Source organism: Stegastes partitus, unplaced genomic scaffold, assembly GCF_000690725.1.
Source record: "Stegastes partitus isolate 25-593 unplaced genomic scaffold, Stegastes_partitus-1.0.2 Scaffold225, whole genome shotgun sequence".
Lineage (NCBI taxonomy): Eukaryota > Metazoa > Chordata > Actinopteri > Pomacentridae > Stegastes > Stegastes partitus.
The window spans coordinates 83,203-109,273 of record NW_007577956.1 but is presented as its reverse complement, the minus strand read 5'-3'; the positions used below and the strand labels follow the sequence as shown (position 1 = coordinate 109,273).

At 46.2% G+C, this 26,071-nt stretch overlaps 1 protein-coding gene across 1 annotated transcript in view; it reads left to right on the top strand.

Annotated features, from left to right (window-relative positions):
* syngap1b (synaptic Ras GTPase activating protein 1b) overlaps positions 1-26,071 on the top strand; it is a 190,987-nt gene that overhangs the window by 146,695 nt on the left and 18,221 nt on the right. The window contains exons 8-20 of the mRNA XM_008281155.1: positions 2,972-3,211; positions 4,983-5,318; positions 5,422-5,566; positions 9,316-9,460; positions 10,156-10,392; positions 11,696-11,897; positions 13,284-13,486; positions 14,291-14,492; positions 15,312-15,467; positions 16,920-17,354; positions 17,687-17,857; positions 18,172-18,383; positions 23,500-23,572. Coding sequence (XP_008279377.1) covers positions 2,972-3,211; positions 4,983-5,318; positions 5,422-5,566; positions 9,316-9,460; positions 10,156-10,392; positions 11,696-11,897; positions 13,284-13,486; positions 14,291-14,492; positions 15,312-15,467; positions 16,920-17,354; positions 17,687-17,857; positions 18,172-18,383; positions 23,500-23,572 — 2,757 coding nt within the window. The remainder of the gene's footprint in view (positions 1-2,971; positions 3,212-4,982; positions 5,319-5,421; positions 5,567-9,315; positions 9,461-10,155; positions 10,393-11,695; positions 11,898-13,283; positions 13,487-14,290; positions 14,493-15,311; positions 15,468-16,919; positions 17,355-17,686; positions 17,858-18,171; positions 18,384-23,499; positions 23,573-26,071) is intronic.

Below are 26,071 nucleotides of genomic sequence, written 5' to 3'. Positions count from 1 at the left end.
CAAAAGCAAGTGATTTTCAGAGAGTTTGTGGCGTCCAGTGATCTTCCTCTACTCTGAACTTTCTCTTTAATACACAGAAGCTTCACCAGCAGTCCAGAGCGGTTGACAAGCAGCAAAGCTGCTGTTTTAGGTCCCTGAAGCCCGCGTTGACTAAAACATGGGAATAGGTCGGTTTAAATAGCTCAAGCTAACGGCAGGAGCACATTTTTCTTCTATTTTTGAGACAGAACAAGACAGAGAAAGGAAGCAGGGAGGCTGAAACAGGAACGTATGACTGGTTGATGCTTCAGCACATCATGAAGGTGACTCCAGCGTTCACCAGGCAGCAGTCTGTAGCCTGATGTCTCCGACTTCCACTGAAAACCACCAGTTGGTTCTTCACCAGCAGTCTGAACACTGGTTTGGAGCAAATATGAACAATAGCTGCATCATATCAACATCATAGTTTCCAATTTAGAGGTTTTTAATTTCTAAGGCTTTACTTTTCTTCAGTAACAGTATTTTCTTTTCAAACCTCTAATAGCTGTTACAGGATGTGTTGGTTTTCTGCAGCAGGACTTGACATTGAGCAGCACAGACTGGAAGTAAACGGTTCTGTTAGGGGTATGGATTATGTTCAAGACCAAATCTTATGAGGTACTTGTGCAGTTAAAGTGGTGCTGGACAGAAAAATGGAGAACAAAGGATTTGAAGCCCTTCCCCTTGCTGTCCGGAGCTCCTTCCACCTGACAGCATGGACGTATGCTTCAGGTGGACAGGAACCACGAGCTTGAAGCTGAACCTGAGTCAGCTGCAGCGGTGAGCCTTTGGCTTCAGCTAACAGAGCAATAAAGTAGGAGCAGCATTCAGCAGAGACGTCATCACAACTAGATGTACCTGCAGTCAGCAGCTCACCTGTCCAGGAGAAGGATGGCAGACTCAGAACGTAGTAGTGACGGCGTGTACATCCAGTTACATGAGTGTGCTTCACATATTGACAAGAGTTTTATTGCATTTATAGTCAGACTCTGCTTCTGATCCATCCGTCCTCCTCTCCTCGGGTGTAGGCCCTTATTACCAATGTTCCTCCATTAAATCAGGCTTTTCCTTTTCTAAAGAGGCATCCATCCTCATCTTCATTTGTACAACAGCCACTAGGAGCGACGCCTGCTCTCTGAACAGCCTCTCCAACCCCTGTGATTGGCTGAAGTGTCTCGTCACAGGCTCGATCTCCAAAAGCCTGAAGACGGAGCCATGAGGAGGTGCAGATGTCTCGTCTCCTCTCAGACCACTTGAAATACAATAAACTGAAAGGTTGTTATGGAATTTTGACCAAAAACCCCAGACTGCCACTTTAATGGAGGAATCGGAGCTGCAGCGCTTGTGGTTGTGCTTTAGGATGAAGTCTGTTCTTACATGAGGCCCATTTCCAGTGTGTCCATATCTGACACGTATCCGTGCACATGAGATGCTCTCATTTTTTTTGAAGCGCTACTGTGCAATTTAGGAAGATGAGCCGGCGTGTTTCCACATAGAAATCTTTCCCCGTGCAGCCTGAAGGTACTCTGATCTTGTTTTCATCCCCACAGCCTAGAATATAACTCATCTCAGGCTTTCATATCGGCTTCAAATAACACCAATATCCTAATTTTCACCCATAGTTCTGTGAAATTGTCCCACGTCTCCCCTCGCTGTTATTAAGAGTGAGCAGGCATGCGAGATATGCAGCTTTGATGGCAACCAGGGACTAAAGAGTTATTAAGCCAGACTGAGATGAAGCATCAGCCGAGCCGAGCGCCTCGTCCAGATGCTCGGGCCGCGGGGGTCCTGGCTGAGTCATGGAGCTCCAAGGACTCCACGCGGGTGCTCTCTCCAAAACCCCCTCCTCCCCCCAAACAACACGCACCGCGCATCTCAGACCAGATGCACCGACAGCGATAAGACTCGCCGCAGGAATAGCAGCATTCTCCTTAACTTTCTGGAGCCTTTTTTTAAAAATTCCGTCTTTGAGGTTCGGCTGTTTGTTTCTCCGTATTCAAAAGCAGAGTGTCCACTCCACCCCGGTTCAGTGTTTTATCAGCCCTTTGATAGCAGAGCCCAGATAAGACGGGATCTGGGGGAAGCTGTAACACGAGATGAAGGCGGAGGACTTGGGCTCATGCTGCTGCTGCTGCACTGTGTGTGCACGAGCAAACTGAGCCACCAGATGCCCGGCGCATTCAAACTCAGGGGTTTGGAATTAATTATGCCTCGTGTTTGGCGCCGGTTATCAAAGAGCATACAAATGGAGAACTTAAGAACTGTGGATCTGGATGATGCTCGCACATTGAGCCGTCTAAATTAGGACTTAAATAGTCTGAAGCAAACAGGGGGCTAACAACAATGGCATTTCAGTCCAATTGAAATGAGTCAGCCCCCGTTCGCTGAAACATCACTCTGCAATCAACACGGCGCTCTCTCCTCTCCTCCCATGGGGGATGTCACATATAGCTGGGGCTTTGTGATTTTGATTAGGAAGTGTAGCTGTCTGCACAAACATTACCGCCATTGTTTGTCCCTCATCTTTGCAGCACATGTGCTTTGTGCCGTTTGTGTTTTTCTGTGTTTAAGTGGATCACTTTTTGTAAGAAGTCTTATCCTTCACATTTCTGTTGTCTTTCTTTTGTGTGTCTGTCACGTTGTCTTCCGTCTCCATATTCAAGTCGAGCGTTGAGAGCAGTTTATGAAGCGCAGCCGACTGTCCTCAGCAGCCCAGCCGCCGTGTCACCTGCCATCTCTTTCCTGTCATTGACTCCGTCCTCCTGCAGGCTGACCTGCTGTCGCCCTTTATTCACAGACACTGCCTCTGCTTCCACGTCACTGAGTCTTTTTTTCCTTCGCTGTTTGTCATGTTTTCCCCCTGCATTCTATCATCTTCTCTCTGCAAAGCTTTATAGTGACTCTGTTATTAGGTGCGCTCGACATTGTTTGACCCGACTTGGTCTCCACACAGGACAACAGCCGGAGGGTGGACAATGTGCTCAAACTGTGGATCATAGAGGCCCGCGAGCTTCCAGCCAAGAAACGCTACTACTGCGAACTTTGCCTGGATGACATGCTGTACGCACGCACCACCAGCAAACCCCGCACCGACACCGTTTTCTGGGGCGAGCACTTTGAATTCAACAACCTACCAGCCGTCCGCAACCTACGCCTTCATCTATACAAGGAGACGGACAAGAAGAGACGCAAGGTGAGATCTGCAGGAGTGTCTGCAAAAGAACTGTGGTAATGTGCACCAATCACACACGACTCTAAACCACCTGCCTGATACTGTGTAGGTCAAAAACAGCTCTCATCTGTCCATACATGGAGTCCACAGACCTCTGAAGGTGTCCTAGACATCAGCAGCAGATCCACTGAGAGCCAAGTCAGAACCTTAAGTCATGTTCCTCACATTATTCCTGAGCAGTGTTTTCGACAGAGGTCCAAGGTTTCCAAGCAGCTCATTGCCTCCACCGGCTGCCATCCTCCCGTAGGGCATTCTGCTGCCATGTCTTCCCAGGTAGCACCGGCCATCCACACGATGATGGGATCCATCAGACCGGGCCACCTCCCTCAAGCCGTGGCACCATGCACTTCCCCATCCCGTTCAAACAGACTTCCACCCAGTCTTCCCAGTGCCGGCCCAATCAGAAGTGTGCTGTTGAGAAACTTCTGTCATCACATTTCAGTGTTTTTCTCAGTTGTAGGTCTGTTAGTTTCCATCTAGAAGCATTTAGTCTGCTCCTGCAACACCTCTTGGAATCTGAAAATGTCTGCAGAGGTTTGTGGATTTGTTTGGTGGTAGCAGGCCGACGTCTTCCATCGCTCCTCGGCCCAGTTCTGGTGCTCATGTGGCCAACGTATTGCTGCTTTCAGCGCTCTTACCGGTCTGCAGCTGCATAGCTCCATACACAACCAGATGTGATGCTCTGTGTGTCTGAACACCGTTCTGTCATCGGGTCAGCCTTGGGCGCCCATGACTCGGTCTCCAGTTTACCGGTAATCCTTCCTTGGACCTCTTTTAGTAGCTGTAACCGCTGCACACCAGGAAAACCCCACAGGACCTGTGTTGTGCAGATGCTCTGCCCCCGTCGTCCAGCCAGCACCGTTGGCAAAGTCTCCCAGATGCTCACGCTGCCCAGTTTTCCTGCTTCCAACACATCAACTTCAAGAAACGACTGTTCACTTGGTCCCTGATAAATCCAACCCACCGACAGACGTCTCATAAAGAGATCATCTTCAGCTGTTTTTGTTGTTGTGGCCGATCAGTTTGTGGCTTGTTTTAGCATCACTTTGTGTAGAGCAGCGCTGTGGTTTTATGGAAACAGAGCTACAGTAATACTGAACGTGAGCGTTCATTCAACAAACACAAGCAGATGATGAGAGGACACACTGTGAGGAGGAACTATTATGCAAAGTTCTAGTTTATCAATCAGGAGAGGCACCAGATCAGTCTTTGTCATTTTCTCTATTGGCTTTACAGCAGAACGATTACAGTTACGCCGTTTACATCGTTTGGGTTGGAGGGAAGCGGAGTGCGTTCAAGAGCAAGAAAAGCAAGAAACAGTAATTGATGAACTAATCATTAAGTCAGTGCCTGGGATTAACAACCCAGTGGACCCCCTGGAGAGGCTGAGCATTAGGGCCGCTCTCTGTTATTTGGCAGTAAAAGTCTCACTTCTTTCCTCTTTAGGTTTTGTCAGTTTTAAAAATAATACAATTTAAAAGCAAGAGAATTAAGACGGAGTCGCAGATCCGGTCGTTTCAGTTCTCAGTTTAGTAGAAGAGCAGCGCCGCCGTCGCCATAGCTTCAGGAGCACTCCGGGGATCCAGTTCGTCCTGCTGGTCATTACTAATTCACTGCTAAAGCTTAAAATGAACTTTTTGTGACATTTCTCACTTTGTTTTTGTGCAGTACAAAGACATGGCTTTTCTGTGACACATGCTCATCACAACTAACATCTTTCTCCCCCCCGAAGGAAAAGAGCACATACTTAGGACTCGTGAGCATCCCCATCTCCAGCATCACCGGACGCCAGTTTGTGGAGCAGTGGTACCCGGTCATCCAGCCCAGCGTCCTCACCAAGGGGGCTGGAGTCGGAGGAGGGAAGATCATCAACGCATCCCTACGCCTCAAATCCCGCTTCCAGACCATGAACATCCTGCCCATGGAGCTGTACAAGGAGTTTGCAGAGTATGTCACCAATAACTACCGCACCCTGTGTGCCGTGCTGGAGCCAGTGCTGAGTGTGAAGAGCAAAGAGGAGGTGGCCTGTGCTTTGGTGCACATCCTGCAGAGCACAGGGAAGGCTAAGGTGGGCACCGACTCCTCTACCTGTTGGCATGTTGCGTCAGTTCCTGTGATCAGAAACGCCGTGTTTGTTAGAAGAGGAATGATTTTGTTCTCCTTGTGTCCAGGATTTCCTCTCGGACATGGCGATGTGTGAGGTAGACAGATTCATCGACCGAGAACACCTTATCTTCAGAGAGAACACTCTGGCCACCAAAGCCATAGAAGAGTACCTCAAACTGATCGGACATAAGTACCTCAAGGATGCTATCGGTGAGTCACAGTGGGGGGGTTCTTGTGTTGGATGAGATGAACCCTGTTCAGCCCAAAATCCACCAGAGGATGCTGTCGTTTATTTCAAAATGTAAAGTTAGAAAAGTTCTGCCTTTATCACAGAAAGTAAAAACAGGAAGAATCGTTCATCGTTCTGATAAGAACCACTCATCAGAACATGATTCACATCGAAGCTTCAAACCTGATGTTCTTTCACTTTTTTTATTTATTTACTTTTTTAAATATCTCAGTTAATGATTTGTCAATAAAACATCCCTTATATTCACCAGATTCTGTATGAAACCAAAAACTTCTACAGTCATCTTCACAACCGTGAAGCCGACTCAGCAGCAACCAGCAGCTTCTGAGCTGAACTGGACCGAGCTGAACTGGACCGAGCTGAACTGGACCGAGCTGCAGGCTGCGTCTCCACAGACCAGATCCATATGGAAACTAATTATAATGTAAATAATAAAATATCTGTAAGACGTAGAGCCACCATTCCATCAGGTATTTATTGGTAACAGCTGTGGAAACTTGAAGAAGATTTAGTTATTTTTTTGTAAAATAAGTAATCGAAGAAATTCAGCTTTTGCTTTTCTTTTCTAATGATTTGTGCCGTTGGGTCGGTGTCGGACTGCACAGCAGACACAGTTCAGCCGTGGTTGTGCTGTTCTCATAGAGGTGCAGGATAATAAACCCACAGTGAGTAGAAACGTGACGGGAGTAAAAACCGTCCAGAGCCCGTTCTGGGTTCAGAAAAATAGTCAGAACTTCTTTAACATTCGGTTCCAGAACCTTTCACACACACACACTGATGGTGGAGGAGCTGCCATGCAAGGCGCCTGGGGTTCAGCATCTTGTCTAGAAATTCAACCTGCTCCACCACCAGAGCCATGTTCACCAGGACTTAACCTGGACCCACATGCACGTAGTAATGCATTACAGGATGTTCTACTGGGACAGTCTGAGATGAGGGTGAGGAACACTTAGAGGGGATTTCTTGGAAGGCATCTGACTGAGTTGTCGGCGGGTGAACACCATCCAGGAGGGAATCCAGGAAGCTTAGGGCCCAGCATGAAGATCCATGGCAGTAGAGAGGGGAAAGGGCTGCATGGTCAAAGAGAGGACTCCAAGGTTTGAACCTGAGACACAGGTGGAAGGAAGGTCAGTGTCAGCGAGCAAACAATAAGTAGGAGCAGGTGATTGTACAGCGTGTGCTGGCAGAATGATCTGGAGAGTAGAGCAGGAGGTTTTATGCTGCAGGACTCAGGTGTGTCTGATGATTGCCAGCAGAGGGAAAGTGGGTCAGCATCCCCGAACACACAAGTCCACACTCAGACCTGAGAGACAGGAAGGAAGAGACAAAGAATAAGACCGCAAGGAAAAGCAGCGAGGCACATCTCCTCGTTTCAGTTTGTCTCAAACTCAGTCGATGAACTTTTAAAGGTTTTAAAACAACCAAACTTTGATTTAAAGGAGAAATCCTCCTGTAGATCCTGTGACCCTGCTTGGAGGCGTTGGTTTGGTTTTGGTTGAGCCATGGTATGTTTTCCAGCTTACTCAGTCAAATTCATCTTTTCTTTGCGTTGCTGTGGGATGATACGTTGAATTATGTGGATATCGTGGCTCAGTGCTGATGTCTGTGTGAATGATGAGCAACTAGAGAGAGAACAGAGCTTCATGTGTCCTGATGGTCCAGTTACAGGAAAACTAAGAACCGCTGCTCGACATCAGGACGGTCGCCACCGTCACTCAGTCAGAGTGAAATAACTGCAAACTGACAATAAACTTATATAAAAATAAAGAAAACTGAATTGAAGGAAAGTAAAATGAGGACAAAGACTTCTTCAAAAGTTGCAATGATTGATTAATTAGCTGTCGAATATTAAATTAATCATCAGCTGTTTTTAAAATCCATTAATTGCTTTGACGAATAATTTAAGGAAAAAAAACAACTTCTCTTATTCAGACTTCTTAAATGTGAGCATGTTCTCGTGTCTCTGCTCCTCTGTCACAGTCAACAAGATGTTTGTTAATTGACATTTTTAATCATTTCCTGACATTTCATTGACCAAACAGTGAATCTATTAATAGAGGAAACGTCCAGAAGGTGATTTAACGATGAAAACAGTCTTGATAATAATCTTTAGCTGCTCCCTGCTTTCTCCGTCCGTCTTTGTCTGTTGATGCATTTCACGTTGAGCTGCTGGGTGACGTGGAGGCAGCCTTGGAAAACAGGACGTCCAGTTTTAACATCAGCTCTAAAAGCTTTGCAACAGACCAGACGAGAGAACAGCAGTGATTCAGTTCCTTCACATCGGAGGATGTGCTTTGGCTTTTACTGCCTTAGTGGTGCAGGTTTCTGACGGAGTGAGTCGCTCTGCTGGACTTTAAAAGTGGCACTCTCTAAGAATTTGATTTAAATAAATGTCTGCCAGCTCGCTCTCTGTCGCCAAACGTATGAACGTATGAAGTCCTGGTATGACAGTGATAGAAACCTGGTGTCTGTGGAAACAGTCCTGGACCTGTTCCATCGGCCAGCAGTCAGATGTTCCCTTCTCCTTTCTCTGTGTTGTTCTGGAGGCTTGGCTGAGGGGACACCAGGCTGAACGATGTCACCAGAGGTGCAAGAATTACACAGAACTAGAAAAAATACCAAAGAAGCAAAATAGAAATACTTAATCACTGCATGTGTGCACCCGACTGAGGTAGATGTAGGTAAGACATGAGAGACATTTAGAAGGAAACTCACGATTTGGTGGAAACATCAACGACTGATGGACGTCTGAGACCACGGCTGGTTTGTTCTGTAGCTCCGTGTTCCAGCTGGAAAGCTTGTTATGTGTAAAGTTATATGATTAGAAAGCTCTCAGATCAACGTAGGAGAAAGCACAGTGTGTAGAGGGATAAAGTAGATTCCTGAGAGACATACAAGTGGCCCAAAGCTGTAATGAAGTACAGTACTTGAGTAATGTACTCAGTTACTTTGCACCACTGACTGTCACATAGTTTGAATCGCTGCCAGAGAGAACAACATGGAAACCTGTAAGATTTCCACTTTATCGCTTTTAAAATCTTTTTGTCGTCATTTTATTAAAAATAACAGTTATAACACTCCTGTGGTATGTAAACGGTTTCTTTCTGAGGATTTCACTCTACAAGCTAAATGGATTTCAGTAGTTTTTGTGGGTGTTTTGACTTTTCAGTGAAGGTACAGGTGCTAGAAGGTCAACAGCCAACTGGCTTCATGTTCAGAGTCAGGCAAAGGAAGGGGGGCCTGATTTTATTATATTCTTTTAAATAGAAACTGAAATAAAAAAACTATTAGGAGGAAGGAAGGGCAGTGGTGAAAGATCAGCTTGAGAAAATGGATAATAAGGTTTTTTGGAAGCAACCGGACTAATTATAAGTTTGTAGTAGAACAGGATGGTAGCGTCTCATTAAAGCCCAGCGGAAGCAGCGACGCCACCTAAAGGAAGCCGGCTGCCATAAAAACAAGAAGCTGCTGATGAAGCCAGGGCAGCCCTCCAGCTCAGGTGGAGGTGAAGCAACATGTTGGCTCATAAACTGGACCTCCACGTGTTATTTCTGGTCTTAAACAAACAGCAGCAGGTCCGGTTCCAGCGCTGCACTTGAAGAAATCTGTATTCACCCAAAATGGATTCTTTTCATTTGACAGTCGGTTACTGATGTTGTTTTTCATATGAATAAGACTGGATTTGTTCCTGATGAAATGTCACTTGCAGGGGAGTTCATAAGGGCCCTGTATGAGTCAGAGGAGAACTGCGAAGTGGACCCCATGAGAACACCGCCCTCTGTACTGCCGGACCACCAAGCCAATCTGCGAATGTGCTGTGAGCTGGCACTCTGCAAGATCGTTAATTCCCATTGGTGAGTAGTTAGCAGGTATTAAAAAAACAGAAAGAGATGGTGGGAGTATTCAGTGTGTTGATTCCTCTGGTCTGTACCGAATGTGGCTCAAGGTTCCTTCACAGGACAACGAGGAAACTCTGCAGGAAGATGGAGCCTTTAGATGTACATGTTCTCAGCTGCTCTTCATGGTTTTAATAGTTCATGTTTGTCTTGTTTTAGAAACTGATCTTACAGGCTGCTGTCCTTATTCTGTTTTAGTCGTGACTGGATAATCGACCCTTAACAATCCTAAACCTGCTATCTGACAGGTTTTTAGGAAAAACCAACAGAACCCATAAAAACAGCCTTAACATAGCGACAGCCTTGGATTGTGACTCCGACATGACATTTAATGTCACCAATCAGGATGACGGCGTATTATCTGACTGAACAATCCCACAGATTGGCTACGTTCACACTGCAGGACTTGATGCTCAATGAGGATTTCTTTGTGACTTCCTTCACGTTTCCAGTTCAATGCGACTTGTATGTGATCTGCTGTGTATTTAGTGTCGGGTTATCGAGTCACGACTGTATTTGCGTAGAGTTTTGTTGCTGACTGTCTGACAACATGAACAGCACGTTGGTCAACTCAGGTTGCTTTAAACAGGCAGCATGTTCATTTGATCTGATCGACCACATTTGATCCTGAACCGTATTAAACCCCTTTGCAGTGTGTTCCCTCGAGAGCTAAAGGAAGTCTTCGCCTCCTGGAGAGTGCGCTGTGCTGAGCGGGGTCGGGAGGACATCGCCGACCGCCTCATCAGCGGCTCTCTGTTCCTGCGCTTCCTGTGTCCCGCCATCATGTCCCCGTCGCTCTTCAACCTCACGCAGGAGTATCCCGACGAGCAGACGTCACGCACACTCACCCTCATCGCCAAAGTGGTGCAGAACCTGGCTAACTTCTCCAAGTCAGTGTATTTGATTTCATCACAACCTTTATGTTCGCTCGCCCACCGTTCACTGACCTGTGCAGGCACTCTGGTGGATCCTGTAACGCTGATCATAACTGTTCAGTCTATATTTCAATCAAAGGTTAAAACAGAGGCAGCCCGTCTCTTCCTGGATTCACAAAAGGGTTGATTTGTAGAGTAAAAATGAAAGTTAAAATACTTTTACATGTCTTGTTCTTCTCTGCAGTGTCCAAAAGACTCGTGATAGCAGCCTCCACCCTTAGCTGCTTTCAGAACTGTACTTAGATCATCATAAGAGAGAGAAAAGGCATGAGCCAATCAGCAGAACAGTAAAAAAAAAAAAAACAGCAGTGTCGTCTGCAAATAGTTTAACATTTGGAATATTTGTGCCCGAGTACATTCCTACGAGTTCTAATAATGTGTTAAAGAAGTCGTGTTAAGGATATATCATTTCTAATAATGTTCCTACAAGCTGAAAAGTTCACTAAGAAAAGAAGTTCAGCATTTAGGGGAACTTTGGAGGATGTTGTCATGACAACGATAACAAAGGAAGAATGTTCTCAGACCAACATCAGATGAGTTTTAGTTCCTTTAAAGTGATTTATTATCAGCGTTTGCCTCCAATATTCTGATGAGTGTTCTTTTATTCCTACCATGTCACATGATGTTACATGAAAACAAATGAAGGTTATTATCAATGTACCACTGGGAATATGTTTTAAAAACGCTAATGTCATCACTCAACGTTTTTGGAACGTCTTTAGTTATGCAACCTTTAGATGTTCCACTGAAAACATCACTAGAACTCTGCAGAACTCTCTCAACATATTTAGAACAAAATAAATGGAGCCGGGATCGATGTGGTGGTGAATATCACCGGGCCAACGACTGAACCCTGTGGTGCACCTCCAGACATGCTCAGTAGAGGAACTGTTTATTGTGAACATGGGAGGAAGCGGTGTGCTTGTTCACGTACTGTACACTTCGACAATGAGGCAAAATGTTCCCTATTTTTTCCTCAAACTGTTGGAAAAAAAAAAAAAAAAAAAAAAAACACTTTACTTGCTAAAAGAAAATGACGTTTATGCACAGTTTCTGTAACAGTTTGGTTTATTTGCCCCATAACTACCTCGTAAGATGGGTAAAAAACAAAATGTAATTAATGATTGTTATGATTCCTGTTTAATTCATCATCATGTGTTGCTCACATCTTCTTCTCCTCTTCTTTCTCCTCCTTTGCGTCTCTTTTCTACCCTCCCTGTGGACATATCTCCTTCCTCCCCTTATTGCCCACTCGCAGGTTTGGCAGTAAAGAGGAGTACATGTGTTTCATGAATGAGTTTCTGGAGATGGAGTGGGGCTCCATGCAGCAGTTCCTGTACGAGATCTCCAACCTGGACAGCGTCAGCAATGCCGGAGGCTTTGAGGGATACATCGACCTGGGCAGGGAGCTGTCTATACTGCACAGTCTCCTCTGGGAGGTCATGGCTCAGCTCAGCAAGGTGAGCAGCAGAGTGGCAGCTCCTCTGTTTTACAGTCCACGCTCGTTTTCCATCGCACACTGTTTGAACTGTGGGAAACTGCTGCTGCTTGCTCACTGTTTGCTCAGTATGAACTACAGTTTAATCTACAGCCATGCTTATTGTCTATTTCGGGGACACTTGTTTTTTTTGTTGTTTTCTTTCATGACATCTCTTTTATTGCAGTGTTTCATGTTATATGTGTGATAATAGTTCTGTGTTCCTAACCATGTTCAGGGAGATCAAATAATTCCAAAACTGCATCCTTAAAAATTAAAAAGCAATCCTGATTTACATTCGCCCGTTATAGTCTCCTAATGCAGCGATGCACACAGCTCCCAGTGCTCCCAGTGCTCCCAGTGCTCCTGCCTCCAACACCCCCTAAAGTCTCCTTGTATTAACATGTGGAGCCCCGAATCCTCCTCAACTGTGTCAAAACAGTGACCCTTCAAAAGATCCTCGTTCAAGAGGAAGAGGTCAGCGGGAGTTAAATCTGGCAGGTAGAGAAAGTAGGCAGCCATGTTGTCGTAACCATGGAACCAGTGTGTAACCACCGCGCTGCAAACGGGCAAACCGTGCATCAGAGTGACCACGTCCCGTCAGTTCAGGGCATTTGTGCCGATTGTTCTCCCTCCAGGTGTTAGCGTAGAACTCTGCCGTCACGCTCCAGGTCTGGAGGATTCATTCTCAGGAATGTTGAACAAAACAGAACGCATGCTCCTGATGCACGTCTTCGTTGTGAAAGCTGTTGTTGCTTCTCTGGGTGGGAGCTGCAGACTCACTCACCTCTGATGATCCTTCACATGAGCCCAGCTGCTGACTGACGCTGGACGTGATGTTTGAGCTCCATAGTGAAACAGCAAACGTACATCTATGTGATCCTGCTGTTGATAATATCGTATCACACAGTGTGCTGACTCATGCCAACTACTAACACACACATGTGACCACGAGCCATGTATGACAATGCTACTAGCCTAACATGCTGACGTAGTGAAGTCGAGTAGCCGGCCACACAATCATGGTTTAAATTTAATTGCCAGAGTAGGTCAGTCCTATTCATTTCTGTGCTGCTCAGGTGACTCCGCCCACTTTGGGTTTTATCACTGTGCGGCCAAACTCAGACTAAACATGTGGTGTTACGACTGAACTGGGTCTGAAAATGTCCGACTGCTCTCTCACCTCAAACGCTAAATCAGACTCTAAGTCATTCATCAGGCCTGAGCTGTCAGTAACTTTCCAGCAGCAGGTGAGTGGAGGTGGATAGATGGCATTTTAATGAAGCACTTATGTTAGATAACACTAAAATGAATTATGTTATAAATCTGCAGCAAAGCGTCGTTTCTTTTTTTCCTCCTTTAACCGCAGGACGCCATCATCAAGCTGGGTCCTTTGCCTCGCCTCCTGAACGACATCAGCATGGCCCTGCGTAACCCTCACCTCCAGAGGCAGCCCAGCCACCAGACGGACAGAGTGCAGGAGAGACAGACGGACAGGCTGCTGTCACGGCCGAGCTTCAACAGGGGCATCTCATCGGAGTTCCAAAACCTCATGATGAGGGATCTTAATAGGTACACGCGACCTGTCACCGTCATAACATCAGCTTCTCCGTGCTTCAGATAGCTGCTGAGTCCAATCATAAAGCTTCATTTCTATTGTGCTGCTTTCATGTGATGTTGGGCGGGAACGCTGAGTGAGACGCTGCTCTTACATCTGCTCTACAGATGTCAGGCTGCTGGAAGTACTCGTTACTGTTCTAAGACTTTAAATGAAAAACAGAAACTGCAAAACAGCAGCTGTGTTTAAATGCACACCAGGTATGATGGATACGGCGTTTACATGGAGGTAAACCCTTCATGAGACCAGAAGAAACAAGAACATGAGCAGCAGTTGTGCTGCAGATGAGAGTGGGCGGCTGTGGTGGCATCGCTCGCTTCGTGTTTGCTAAAAGCAGAACTCCATCGGGGGCATGGATGAAAACATCTTCATTGTTGTCTTGGTGCTTTTTCTTCAGCATCAAATCCAAATGCTTCTTTGCACACTCGGTGTTTCCTCCACGATGTTCTCCAGCAGCGGGGCAGCAGGCTCTCCGGGAGCCGTGGCCACCTGAATACATGACATCTGACTGCAGATTTTACTTTTACAACCTATTTAATAATAGGTGGTGTGTTGGTGAAATGTGGTGAAAGAAATGTGAAGGAGCAGCGTCTAGGATTTAGTAATGGCGGGCCGCCGCCGCCGCTGCTAGATGAATGTAGAGGAAACACTGCTCAGTGGCTTGTGTAGACTTGACCTGCCTCCTGAAATGCTGTTGAACCTGGCTCATAGTACTGACTTGAACTAGCCGACATCCTGACGCGCTGCTGTTTCTCCAGCTCTATAGATATCACTCGTTTGCCTTCCCCTACCTCCACCGGAGGGGTCATGCCATCCCGCGCCCAGATGAGTTTTCAGGACCGTGACCACCCTCATCGAGCGTCCTCCAAAGACATGTTTTACGTATCGCGCCCTCCCCTGGCCCGATCCAGCCCAGCGTACTGCACGAGCAGCTCGGACATCACGGAACCAGACCCTAAGGTGAGTTCTATCACACTGAGTTGGGGAATCATCATCCCATCCACTAGGGTTATCCTTTCCAGCGTGAGGTTAGTATGACGTGCATGTCGGTCATACTGAATAGAATCTGCCATCGTGTGATCGAGGCTCTAGTGTATCATGACATCTGCTTTTTTTCCACTGATTCACCACGCAACTCATCCTAGCGGTATTTCCTGGGAAATACTTTGAGGCATTCCGATATCCAGGCAGGCCTCGCGGTAAAAACACCCGCACCACCCTCACCCATATCATCCGTGGCCACCTAACATAACAAAATAACAGGGGGCACACTAGCCTCTCATATCCCTTATGATCTAGGTGCTCAGTGTCAATAAAAGCGTATCTATGATGGACCTCCAGGATTCCCGAATGAACAGCGTGTCTAACCTGCAGTCGGTGGACATGCTCAACTCCTCCCAGGCCTCCATCGCCGGCATGGGCAGCTTCGGAGGGCTGAGCAGCGGAGGCGGTGGCGGCCTGGGGTCGGGCCTGAGCAGCCAGCTGCGGGCCGGTGGGAGGTTGTCAGCTGGCTCTGGCGGCTCCAGCATGTCCGGCGGCCTCCGGCTGAGCCAGCTGAGCCAGATGGGCACCACCACCGACTCGCTATCCCAGCAGCAGCAACAGCAGGCCGCCGCCATGCGCTACCCGCTTTCCTTCCAGAATCCCCTCTTTCATCTGGCGACTGCTGATGGGCCTCAACAGCAACAGCTCCATCACCAGCACAGCCGGGCTCAACCCCCAGCGCCTCTTCTCCTGGCCCCAGAGCCTGAACCCTCTCACCAGACCTACATCCCACAGTTCGCCCATGGGGGGTTCTCTCGCAGTGAGGATCTGTCCACCCTCAGGACCAGGGACACTCACCTGGGCCAACCCAGCATCATCCACTCACACAGCTACAGTGACGACTACAGCAGGGCTGACTATGGACGCCGGCAGATGTCCATGCATGTGCAGGTAAATATCTGCTCACCGAGTTCCTGTCAGGTCTCAAAGCCACTGCAGAAGAACTTTAAGATAATCTGACTGCATTGTTAGCTGATGCTATTCAGTATAAAGTGATGTTTGTTGTGCTTGTTTTGTCCAAAGATGCTCAATTCACAACAACTTAAATCAGGCAAAAGCAACCACCGTAAAGCTGTGAACAGTGAATGTTTTCTATTTCTTTAGTTTTTCACAGCGATAAATGATTTAGTGATTATCGTGATTGTTTCATCCCTTGTGACTGAAAACTTATGGCTGAGGTCTGGCTTTCATTTGACAGGTTCTGTTAGTCAGTCAACCAACAATCAACCTCCAACTACATCAGTAATCCAATAACGCTCCCTCATGCTGCTCCCTCCACTACAACAATGTTCTGCTTTTTCACTGTTCTCACACGTTTTAAAGATCATACGATACGTCAGGAACGTTTTTTTAAAATATCAGATTAATCTGAAATGGAAAGCGTTAGCTGCAGTTAGCTGACAGTAGTTTAGCAGAAAACGTGAACATGGACACGTTCCAGCCGGAGCTCACAGGCTGAGGTCGTATCAGACCAGCTTTAGCGCCGTGTGAAAGAGAAATGCGTCTCTTCGTTCTCCGGTAGTGACACTATTGATCTGGAAGGGCCGCTGATGCAGAGGCCTGCAGCCAAAAACAAGGTTTTCTGAAAAAAATAAAAAGGTGGTACAACGCTTAATTATTGCTTGAAGGCTGTGCAGTCATCTCACAGGGGATGTATGGTTTAACGTTGGCCTCTTTGCGTATGCAGAGTGAAGGATTATGGGAATTAAACCAACACACAAGCTTGCATGCATCCTCCAACAAGCCAACAGCGCGTCGCCTCTCCATGATGAGGCGATAACTTGAGTGCTGATTGGTTTAAAAGGTGAAGGATCCTTTGGTGTGATGAACAACAGGTGCAGGCGAACCAGTTCAACGTTACATCTGACTGCTGACTCTTCTGCAGAGCAGGCACGAGAAAAAGCATCAATGACGGCATAAACACGAACAGAAGCAGCCTACATTTCCATTCGTCCCACATGTTCTTGACACCGGTTTGTTTAGCACCGGAGCCATAATGTGGAGCCTTATGGTGCCGGGTGCAGAGTAGGATACAGCCAGCAGCCATGTTCAGGGAAACACTCCTGGTGAAGTCGTCGTTATGTGAATGCTGCGTTTCCACTCTTACCTCATGACCATCACACCTAAAGATAATATATCATAAACGTCTGTGCAAGATTTTTTTAATCTGAAAAACCCTTTAGCAGTTTGTCACTCAAACTGAAGCAACACACTCAACCATCACAGCTTCTGGCATTTTCTTAAGAACGTCTCCAGCCTAAAAATCCTCTTAGAATCTTTGGGGAACGCAAATCAAACAAGGACCAAATTGCTGATTTGTGATGTCCCTGTTTTCTCTCTCAGGATAATCTCCAGCAGCAGCAACAAATGATGGGCATGACCTCCCAGACAGGAACCTCCCACTCCTCCCTGGCCACCACGCCTCCCTCCACAGTCCAACCTATGCGCCAGAGTTCTGTTGCCCCGCCTCCCACCCAGCGCGTCAAGTCCCAGACGTCCCACCAGCTGTCCGTCAGCGCAGCCGCCGCGCCTGCTGCTCCGGCCAAAACCCGGCCTCAGAGCGGGAACCTCCTCCAGTCACCGGAGTCGGGCTACGGCGGCCGGCAGCACGGGCCTCGGCAGCTGTCCGTCAAAGACAACACTGCCCCGGGCCTGCCCCACCAGCAGAGCTCTGTCAGGGAAAGCCAGAGTCCACAGGGAACCACCAGTCAGAGCACTCAGCAGTCACCACAACAGTCTCAGCAACAGCACCTGCTCAAACCCACCATGAGCAAACAGGTAACATCTGCACACTCTGGGCTTATCTCCTCTCTTTACTCTGCTTTTCCTATCAGCACCTGTGCACACAGCTATTTATCAGGAATGTGTGAGATGTCAGTTGCTGTAAATGGCTCTTAATTGTGTGTGTGGAGCTCATTTAGTGCAGCGCGGTACTGGCGCTCAGGATTAAGAGCTGGAGTCCCACCAGGGGCCGGCCAGGCTCACGGTGTCTGAACTAACTCTGAGGCACTTTGGATAAAATCCTGCACAACGTCGCTTCTTATGAAAGTGACTTTCATCCACTTAAGAACTCATGTTCTCATATTCAGTGTGCTGGCCTTGTTTCCTAGGGCTCCCAGTCTCCATCCACCCTCAACCCACCCTCAGCCAATGAGCGCACCGTGGCCTGGGTCTCCAACATGCCTCATCTGTCGGCTGACATTGAAAGTTCGCGGATTGACCGTGAGGAATTCAAACTTAAGGAGTACTCAAAGAGCATGGATGAGTCACGCATGGACAGGGTACGTATCACTGCTAACGGACTAGCATGTTAGTGTGATGCAGAGGAGCTGCTGAGCAGATGGCGTTCAGATCTGGACTCGTAACACAGACGTCCAGAGGTCACAGACCGTGTGGGAAACGGCCATCAGCCACATTTCTTTAGTACTTTGGTGTATCGCTGTACCTCTGCCTGCATGTAGAGCTTCAATGTTCCACTTTACAGTTTGTGTGAATGTGGACAAAGCTTTTGGAAATCTATCAGCCGCTGTAGTGAAACCGAGGCGCTGAGCCAGCAATCATCTAACTTTGTGCTGTCTCCATGTGTCCGTGTCAGGTACGGGAGTACGAGGAGGAGATCAACTCCCTGAAGGAGCGCCTGATGATGTCCCACAAAAAGCTGGAGGAGTACGAGCGGAGGCTCCTCACACAGGAGCAGCAGACCAATAAGATCCTCCTACAGTACCAGAACCGACTCGAGGACAGTGAGAGGAGGCTACGGCAACAGCAAGTGGAGAAAGACTCCCAAATTAAAGGAATAATTAGCAGGTAAATGGAGTCTGTTGTTGGGATGGAGGGCAAACGACAGCTGAGACATCATGTGATCTTTTACAGGGAGGCCGTGGGCGGGCCACACTTCTGTTTGGTGAATAGACCGTACACGTCTTTTTCCAATATATGTGGAGAAAGTGGCATATTCTCTTAGATTGTGATTGATAGTGTTAATTAAAATGAGGAGGAAGCGAGAGCACAAGTCTGATTGACACGGCACAACTTTAGCAGATTGAATTCTACTTAACGAGATGAGACATGAACTTGAAGCAGCTCTTCCCTAAAATACATATATTGCATATTGGAATAGGACTCTATTTACCAGAGGTTGTTATCTTGCAGAGAATATTGCAGGGTAGGAGGCTGGTTTCATTAAGCCCTGTGGCCCTGGGAGAAGGCAGGGAGCTGTATATTGCAAGCCAAAGCTGCAGACATGTAATGAGTGACAAATTAAATGAGAGAGTATAATATGGAGGACAGAGATCTATATCTTGTTGGATAAGCATGCAGGGCATGTCCCCGCGGTGGCTGCTGCTTTTCTACTGACTTAAGCTGGACAAAGAGCGCCGATTGTCCTCTGAGCTCTCGTTGCCGTCAGAACCTCGCCACATGCTTTACTTGTTATTCAGGAGCGTCGTGTTTGGACGACTGCGGAGAACTCCAGCTGAGTCCTAATTTATTGAGTGCTTGTGTGAAATTGTAATGGGGCACTTTTTGAGTGCAATCTTTAGTTTTTATTGATCACTCACAAATTAAGTAGTTCATGGGAAAGCAGTGGAATATTGATCGGATCTCAGCTGTATCGGGGCCCAGAAGCCAAATATTTGCTGTGTTTGAAGGATTCCTCGTGCATCTGACTGGTGACTGCACATTAGCAATGCTGGCCAAATTTAGTTTGATGTTTTTTATTGTGAAAATAACCCAGTTAAAAGACTCTATAGGGACAAGAGCAGAATATTTTCTCATGGTATAATAGTCTGTGGTCTGCTACTGAAGGGTGGATATCTGTGACAGAGAATATTGCCACTTCTAATCCACTCCAGGAAAGAAGACATGGAATGAAGACAGAGAGTCCTGCTCGTCTTTTATGGGAACCATCTCTAACCTTGTATATAAAAGCATCGTTAAACGTCCTCCCGTATCCTGTGCTGTTGCACTAACCATCAGCCGTTTTTATGAACAGTTCTGCTCCTAACTGGATTTGGGATCCTTAGCGTAACTTCCAGTTGATTGCACTGTAAAAGCACAAGAGGAGTGAAAATTTGATAACTTCAGAAACATGTCTGCACTTTTTAAAGCAACTCAAAGAAATGTTTTGGACCTTCAGGCGCAGGACTGTGGAAGACATTGGTTTAATATTAGCTCTTCCATTTGAACCGAGGTGAACCGTGTTCACTGAAGGACGCTTCTTTCTATGGAGTGAACACGGGGACTAATTCCTCTCTCCTTTTTTTACATACATAAGACTCTATGGTGTAATATGAAGAGGGAAGAGCGTCACAGACGGAGCTCGAATTCGTCCGTGAACGCTGAAGATTGGAGCATAAAGGCGTAGAGGAGCTATGCCGCACAATACAGACACTTTGTCAGAGCACTTAAAGCAAAACCACTGCTTACTTAAGCTTAATACAACCAATCTGCTGCACACATGAAGCATAAAGGGTGCAGGAGATTTTCAAGGCTTACACTTGTAGCTTGTGTGACCTCCGTCATCCGACCACACAAGGATCAATTAAGTAGCAGATCTGGATGCTTCCGAGTCCGTTTTACTCCCAGTTCACTGAGCCAGACCACCAAGGGCATTGCCAGAACTTGTGCATCATCTGGACACATGTGAATCTTATTGCACTCACGAGCAATGCAAAGAGAGCGTGGATGCCAAGAAGTACCGTCTCAGGCCGTCCTGTTTGGATTGACTGGACTCCAGAATCTTAGTGCAACAACAACCGCAGCCTTTTGTTACGTTTCGTCTTCAATTGACTTTTGAGTTAAATTTTCACATTCAGATTTCTCACGTTGATGCAAATGCGAGCTCAGGTTCTGCAAAACGAGCGTGTGTGATCTCCATCCTCACGGCTCCTGTGTAGGCTTGAACAAATCTCTTGATCTGCAGAACTGAAACACTCAGCGTCGCGTTTGGAGATTTTCTTTCAGAGAAGCCTTAATGTTCTGCGCACAAACTTTACGTTAAGCTCAGAGCAGATCTAATATGTGTCACTAGACCAGGTACACTTTCTGTTCTCAACAATCTAATTTAAACCAAAGCCACATGTTGAGTTTGAAGTCATGCTCGGTTCAATCCACTGGAACACTGAATCCACTTTACCTGTAGCACTCGTATCTCTATTTTTTTCTTGAGGTTAGTGATCTTATTAGTTGGCTACAGGCTCTCCTATTTTTTTGTCAAAATATTTTAATTATAAATATGAATGAAACTATTTATCTTCCCCGAGCTGTTTGCTGTGAGCCGAACAGACTCATGCTGGAGAGCGAGTTTGGAGTCGAGGGGAAAAACTCTAACGGTCTTAATTGCACCTGTCATAGTAATAATCTATTTTTAACTATAATCCATAGCATATTAAATTCAGTGATGCAAGAGCCATAACAATAATATTATATGAAATATATATGAGTTCTATTGAGAGTGAGACTATTTTAACCTTGCAATAGCTAACTTTTTAGCAGGAGAAGCGCAATAATAGATAGGACACGCTGATGCACACGCAGCATCCCGATGACCTATGTTGTGTGTACATAAAGAAACAGTGACTTCCTGCCAAAACCTTTTTACCAGGTGCCGTCCATCAGTATCTAGACAGAGAGAAATAAAGACCTGGAATACTGTAAAGTGCAAAAATACCAAGAGACAACATGACAACGATGACGTGACTCTTTAACAACCGTGTGTTCTGCAAAAGTGTGTTTCTTCAGTTCTGACCTTGTTTCTGGCTTTTCTGTACGGTGTTTGTGAATTGATCTGCATTTTAACTGCATTTATTTATTAATTAAAGCGATTTTCTTCTCTCTGTATGATTTTGCTGTATATGCTTGGTATGACTTTTGACCTGCAGTCCGTCATTGGTGGTGTCCGGTGACTTGGTGATCAGAGTAGTCGTTTAAGAACGTTAGACAGTACTGTCATTGAACTTATGCAGTTACAGTTTTCATTTACATATTATTATTATTATTATTATGATTATGATTATTAAAAGGGAAACCATATTATTTTCTTTTTCCCTCTCCAGAGATATAGATAATATTCTGGTGTCAGTATATCTGCCTCTTTTGTAGCAAGACTATATTGGTAGGCTGTATAGATTGTACTACGGCAGCAACTTCTGTTTAAATCTTGCAAATGAACTCATAGTGGTGATGGCTTGATGTGTGTGTGATGGCTTGTAGCAACAGCCAAGGGTTTATTCTCACTCCTGCGCAGACCTGTGTCAAATAGTTGCAAATAATTCTTGCTTTAACCAGATTTCTCTGACGCACCGACACCCATTGAGAGGTAAGTTTCCAATCAGAGAGCTCCCCCACACGCTGGCACAAACCAACAGAGAACGTATTTGCAGCCTCTGTTTGATCCAGGTCTGTCTCTCCGTTGACTTTACATCCTATCGACACCTTTGTCTCTTGCCTTTTTTCTCTGTAGCAAAATATTCAGACGTTGTGACCTCATGTTGGCTGAAACACACATTGTTCTGACTAAATGTACGACTTGACCTCAAAAGCACACTACTTGAACTGGATATAAGAACTTTTTCTTTTCTTTTCTCTCTTTTCTTTTTCCTTTTTGTAACATATCACCCACATGAATCATTGTCTGCCTTTTGAAGTCATGTCAGAATCTTAATGCTGTAAACCCATGTTACATTCCATTGTTTTCTGGGACAGTGCTAATATTTCTGTCTGTGCTTATGATTGACTCTTTTCTTTTCCTATTCTCTTCTTTTGTAAAATAACTCTCGACACTGTACATTATTTATGGAATAAAACATCCAAACACTTCTGTTTGAAACTTCACCTGTGGATTTTCGTTCTTTATTGTCAAACATGTGCCTGTGTGTTCTGAATAAAGCTGATGTGAATAATGTGCTGCGGGAAAAAGCCTTGAGTGACACCGAGCGGCTCGATCGGTGCCGCGCCGAAACACGGCGGCAATTAAATGTTCCTGTCAACTATTTGATTGGATTAGTTGCTTAATGAATGCACAACTGGCAATCTTTGTGCTCATTCCACCCAGACAAATTGACATAAATGTGCAGCCCTTTGTGCGCCGCTGTAAAGGGATAATATTTCAGCAAACTTACTTCTTGTTAGCAAGTTTCAGGGATGTTTATTCTGCTGCTGTCAGTGTCGACCAAAAGTCATGAAGGCAGCACAAAGAAAGCTATCATGTGAAGAGGTTTCTGTTTTTTTTCTGTGCACAGTAACTTCTATTTGGCATTTATCACCAAGTAGCAGCATTCACAGTGTGAGAAATATCGCTGAATGACCCGATCTGGAGCCAATCCCTGGCACTGGGATAATCACCAGAGCTGGGAGAACCTGCGCTGTCCGCCGGCTCATGAAAACTGCAGCAGGCCGCTCGCTCATATCTGCGAGCGGCGTCTTTGAAATGATTAGTCAAAGGATTTTGCGCCCGTGCCTCGGTCAGCCTGTGTTACGTAAGACGGGCAATTCCCTGGGGATGATTGGGATCTGTAGCTGAACCGTTCGCTCCACATAGCCTGGCGTAATTGTCCACAGTTGGCCCTAATTGCACTTGGAAAACACCTCCAATTGGGCAAAAACTGCTTTGATAAATCCCGCGGGGCCGAGAGGAGAAAACAGTCCACCAGTGAAAGTTGGCAGCGCCTCATAAAGCGTGGCTTAGGTTACTGCTGCTCGGCGTTCACGGCGGCTTAGGAGGCCTGCCGGGGGTTTGGGATTCGGCTAAAGCTGCGTCTTATGGCTGTGCTGTTGTTGGGGCAGATGTTGGAGATGCACCTGCTCAACATCTTGTTAATCTTGAATTCATAACACTCCCTCTTTCTCTGTCACCCCTCCCTCCCCCCTCCTCTCCCTCTCTCCCCCCTCTCTCTCTCTCTCTCTCCCTCTCTCTGCTTCCAAGACTCATGGCTGTGGAGGATGAGTTAAGGGGAGGAGCCATTCTTGAGCCAAAAACCAGGATTTTCGCTGATCAGGTCTGTGAGACTGCTTCTTCTCTCGTCGAGTCCGTACGGTGGCCCGTGCTATCTCCCTATCTCCCCCTCTGCCTCTCTTCTCTCCCTGCTACTGTTATGATCTGGTCTGCTGTGTGAATGTGGCCCTCTGACTGTCTTGCCCTGTCCCCGACCTGTCCCCTGTGTTTTGGGTTCCATCTGTCCTGCCCACATACCAGGGAGCTTTGACGACCACAGAGTGTTGCTGTTTGCATTCCTCGGCTCGAGCTGTCCGGGATGTCTGACTCTAGCTGGGTCTGTGATGATGTTGGGTTGTTTCTGCCGAGCATGTCGGGGTTAAAGCTCCTCGAGCCCACACGACGTAGACGCAGGTTACTGAGCAGCTGAGCCCCAGATCTTCCTGTATGGTGGTGGTGGTGGTGGTGGTGGTGGTGGTGATGTGTCTTCAGGAGCTTCGTTTCCTCACTGCTTTTCATTCCATGCTCTCAGCCCACCCCTTTGCTTATCCTGCCCAATTAAACTGGCCCACCTCGAGCATGAGTCACGCTGTAAATATACTGTGTGTGTGTGTGTGTGTGTGTGTGTGTGTGTAGACATACATATATCTCTATCTATATATAACTGTGTGTTTGTGTTGCTCAGAATGAAGCGATAATGAGAGCAGCAGCTCATTCATGTGCTGGACATCAGGTTGTGTTAATTCCAGCTCAGACGCTCTCATGTTGTCCCTGAACCGACCCGCTGTCGTCCCGATGATCAACACCAGACAAACCGTTCACAGAGATAAAGCAGCAGTAATGCAGTGCAGAAACACAACTTCATCCCTGAAGTCTTACACCATTTATTCTTTATTTCCCACCTCTAAAACCCTCCTCACGTTCCTTCAGTAGCAGCTGCAGAACTGTGAGGCCCGACCAGGTGACCTTGGGTCTGTACAGGAAGTGAACACCAGCTTGATAACAGCGAGTCGGTGACGCTGATGTTACTGAATCAGCTCTAAAACTAGATCTCAACCAGATTCAATGCAGCAGAAACGAAGCACAACAAATGCTGGATCCATTTTAATCATGGCGGTACCACAGAACCAGCCTGGTTCCAGTAAATAAAAAGGAAACGTTCTTTACTCTCTACCAAACTATTAGCTCAAAGCTGTGCTCAGAGTGACTCTTTATGCAGAACGGCCTGTCTGAGAATAACACAGAGTTAGATCATAATTAGTGATGCGCTGATGTGTGCTCGTCTTTATGCTGCTGCAGCTCACTGGGAAACAAAGTCTTATCTCAGCTATAATAACACATCAGCATGTATGTATGTATGTGTTCATTCAGTGTACGATTAGAGAGACAGTGAACTGGAACAGACGTGTCACTAAATGCACCAGTTTGGTTCATTATCAGCTGTAGTATCTGGACGTGTGATGACAGACACAAAACATAAAGGAGGAACCTTAACAGTGTGCAGGTGACAATAAAACACTGTGAAACCAGGACAGTAACGTATAAAACATACAACAAAGCCACGCGCTGGTTATCTGGTAATGTATGGAGGTCACATACCTGACCGTCTTTGAAAATGGATTTCAGGTTAAATGCATCTGATGAGCGTCTGTCACCAGAAAGCTGACTGTCTGGTGGTCGTCCTCCTCTTATGTCTGATCCTCCTGAGCTGAACCTCCAACGAGGTCGATGCATCAAATACATGTAGTGGAGTAAAAGTTCATATTTACCTCTGAAACGTGGTGGAGCACAAATATAAAGTAGTCGAGGTTCCTCCACATCGTACTCAAGGCCAAAGCTCCAGTAAGCTTCTGGTGAACCTCCCAGTCATCGTACCAGTCGCCCCCCTGCTGTCGCCATTACAAATACTGTGTGTTCAAGGATTCAAGGTTTCAAGGTGTTTCACTGGTCACAGTTAGACACCTGGTCACCTGGTAGAACGCCCAGTGAATGCTTTGTGCACCTGTTCCACAACGAAACAGTAAGATAAATAAGAATAAGGAATAAAACACACAAGAAGTAAAATACATATAAATATATGTATAGTATAGTATAAATACATATGAATGCGTACATACATATATATAAATGTAAAAGTTTTCAGACAGTGTTAAATGTACTGAAAAGAGATGGGCGTTATTTTCATCATAGTAACCTGCAGGTCTTTGAGTTTTGACCTGTTAATTGCACCGTTTTCGAGTCATTTCACAGTAAAATAAACACAACATGTGGTCGTCCCACTTTCTCTCTGTGCTCGGCCCATGTTCTAATGGGACCAGTGGTTCTCTGACTGTGTCCCATATCATCAGTTTGATTTGTAATGATTCACAGACCAGGTGTAGCCAGGACACCTTGTGACAAACTGCTTTGAGATGTTCTACCAGCAGGAGTTAAACTGGTGTGTCCTAAAGCTCATGAATACTCATTAGAAGCTTTAATAATAATTTAATTGAATGGTACTCTGGGTGACCGGCCCTTTAAGTTGTCCAGGAGCAGAAATGCAGGTGTTCACCAAATCTCACAA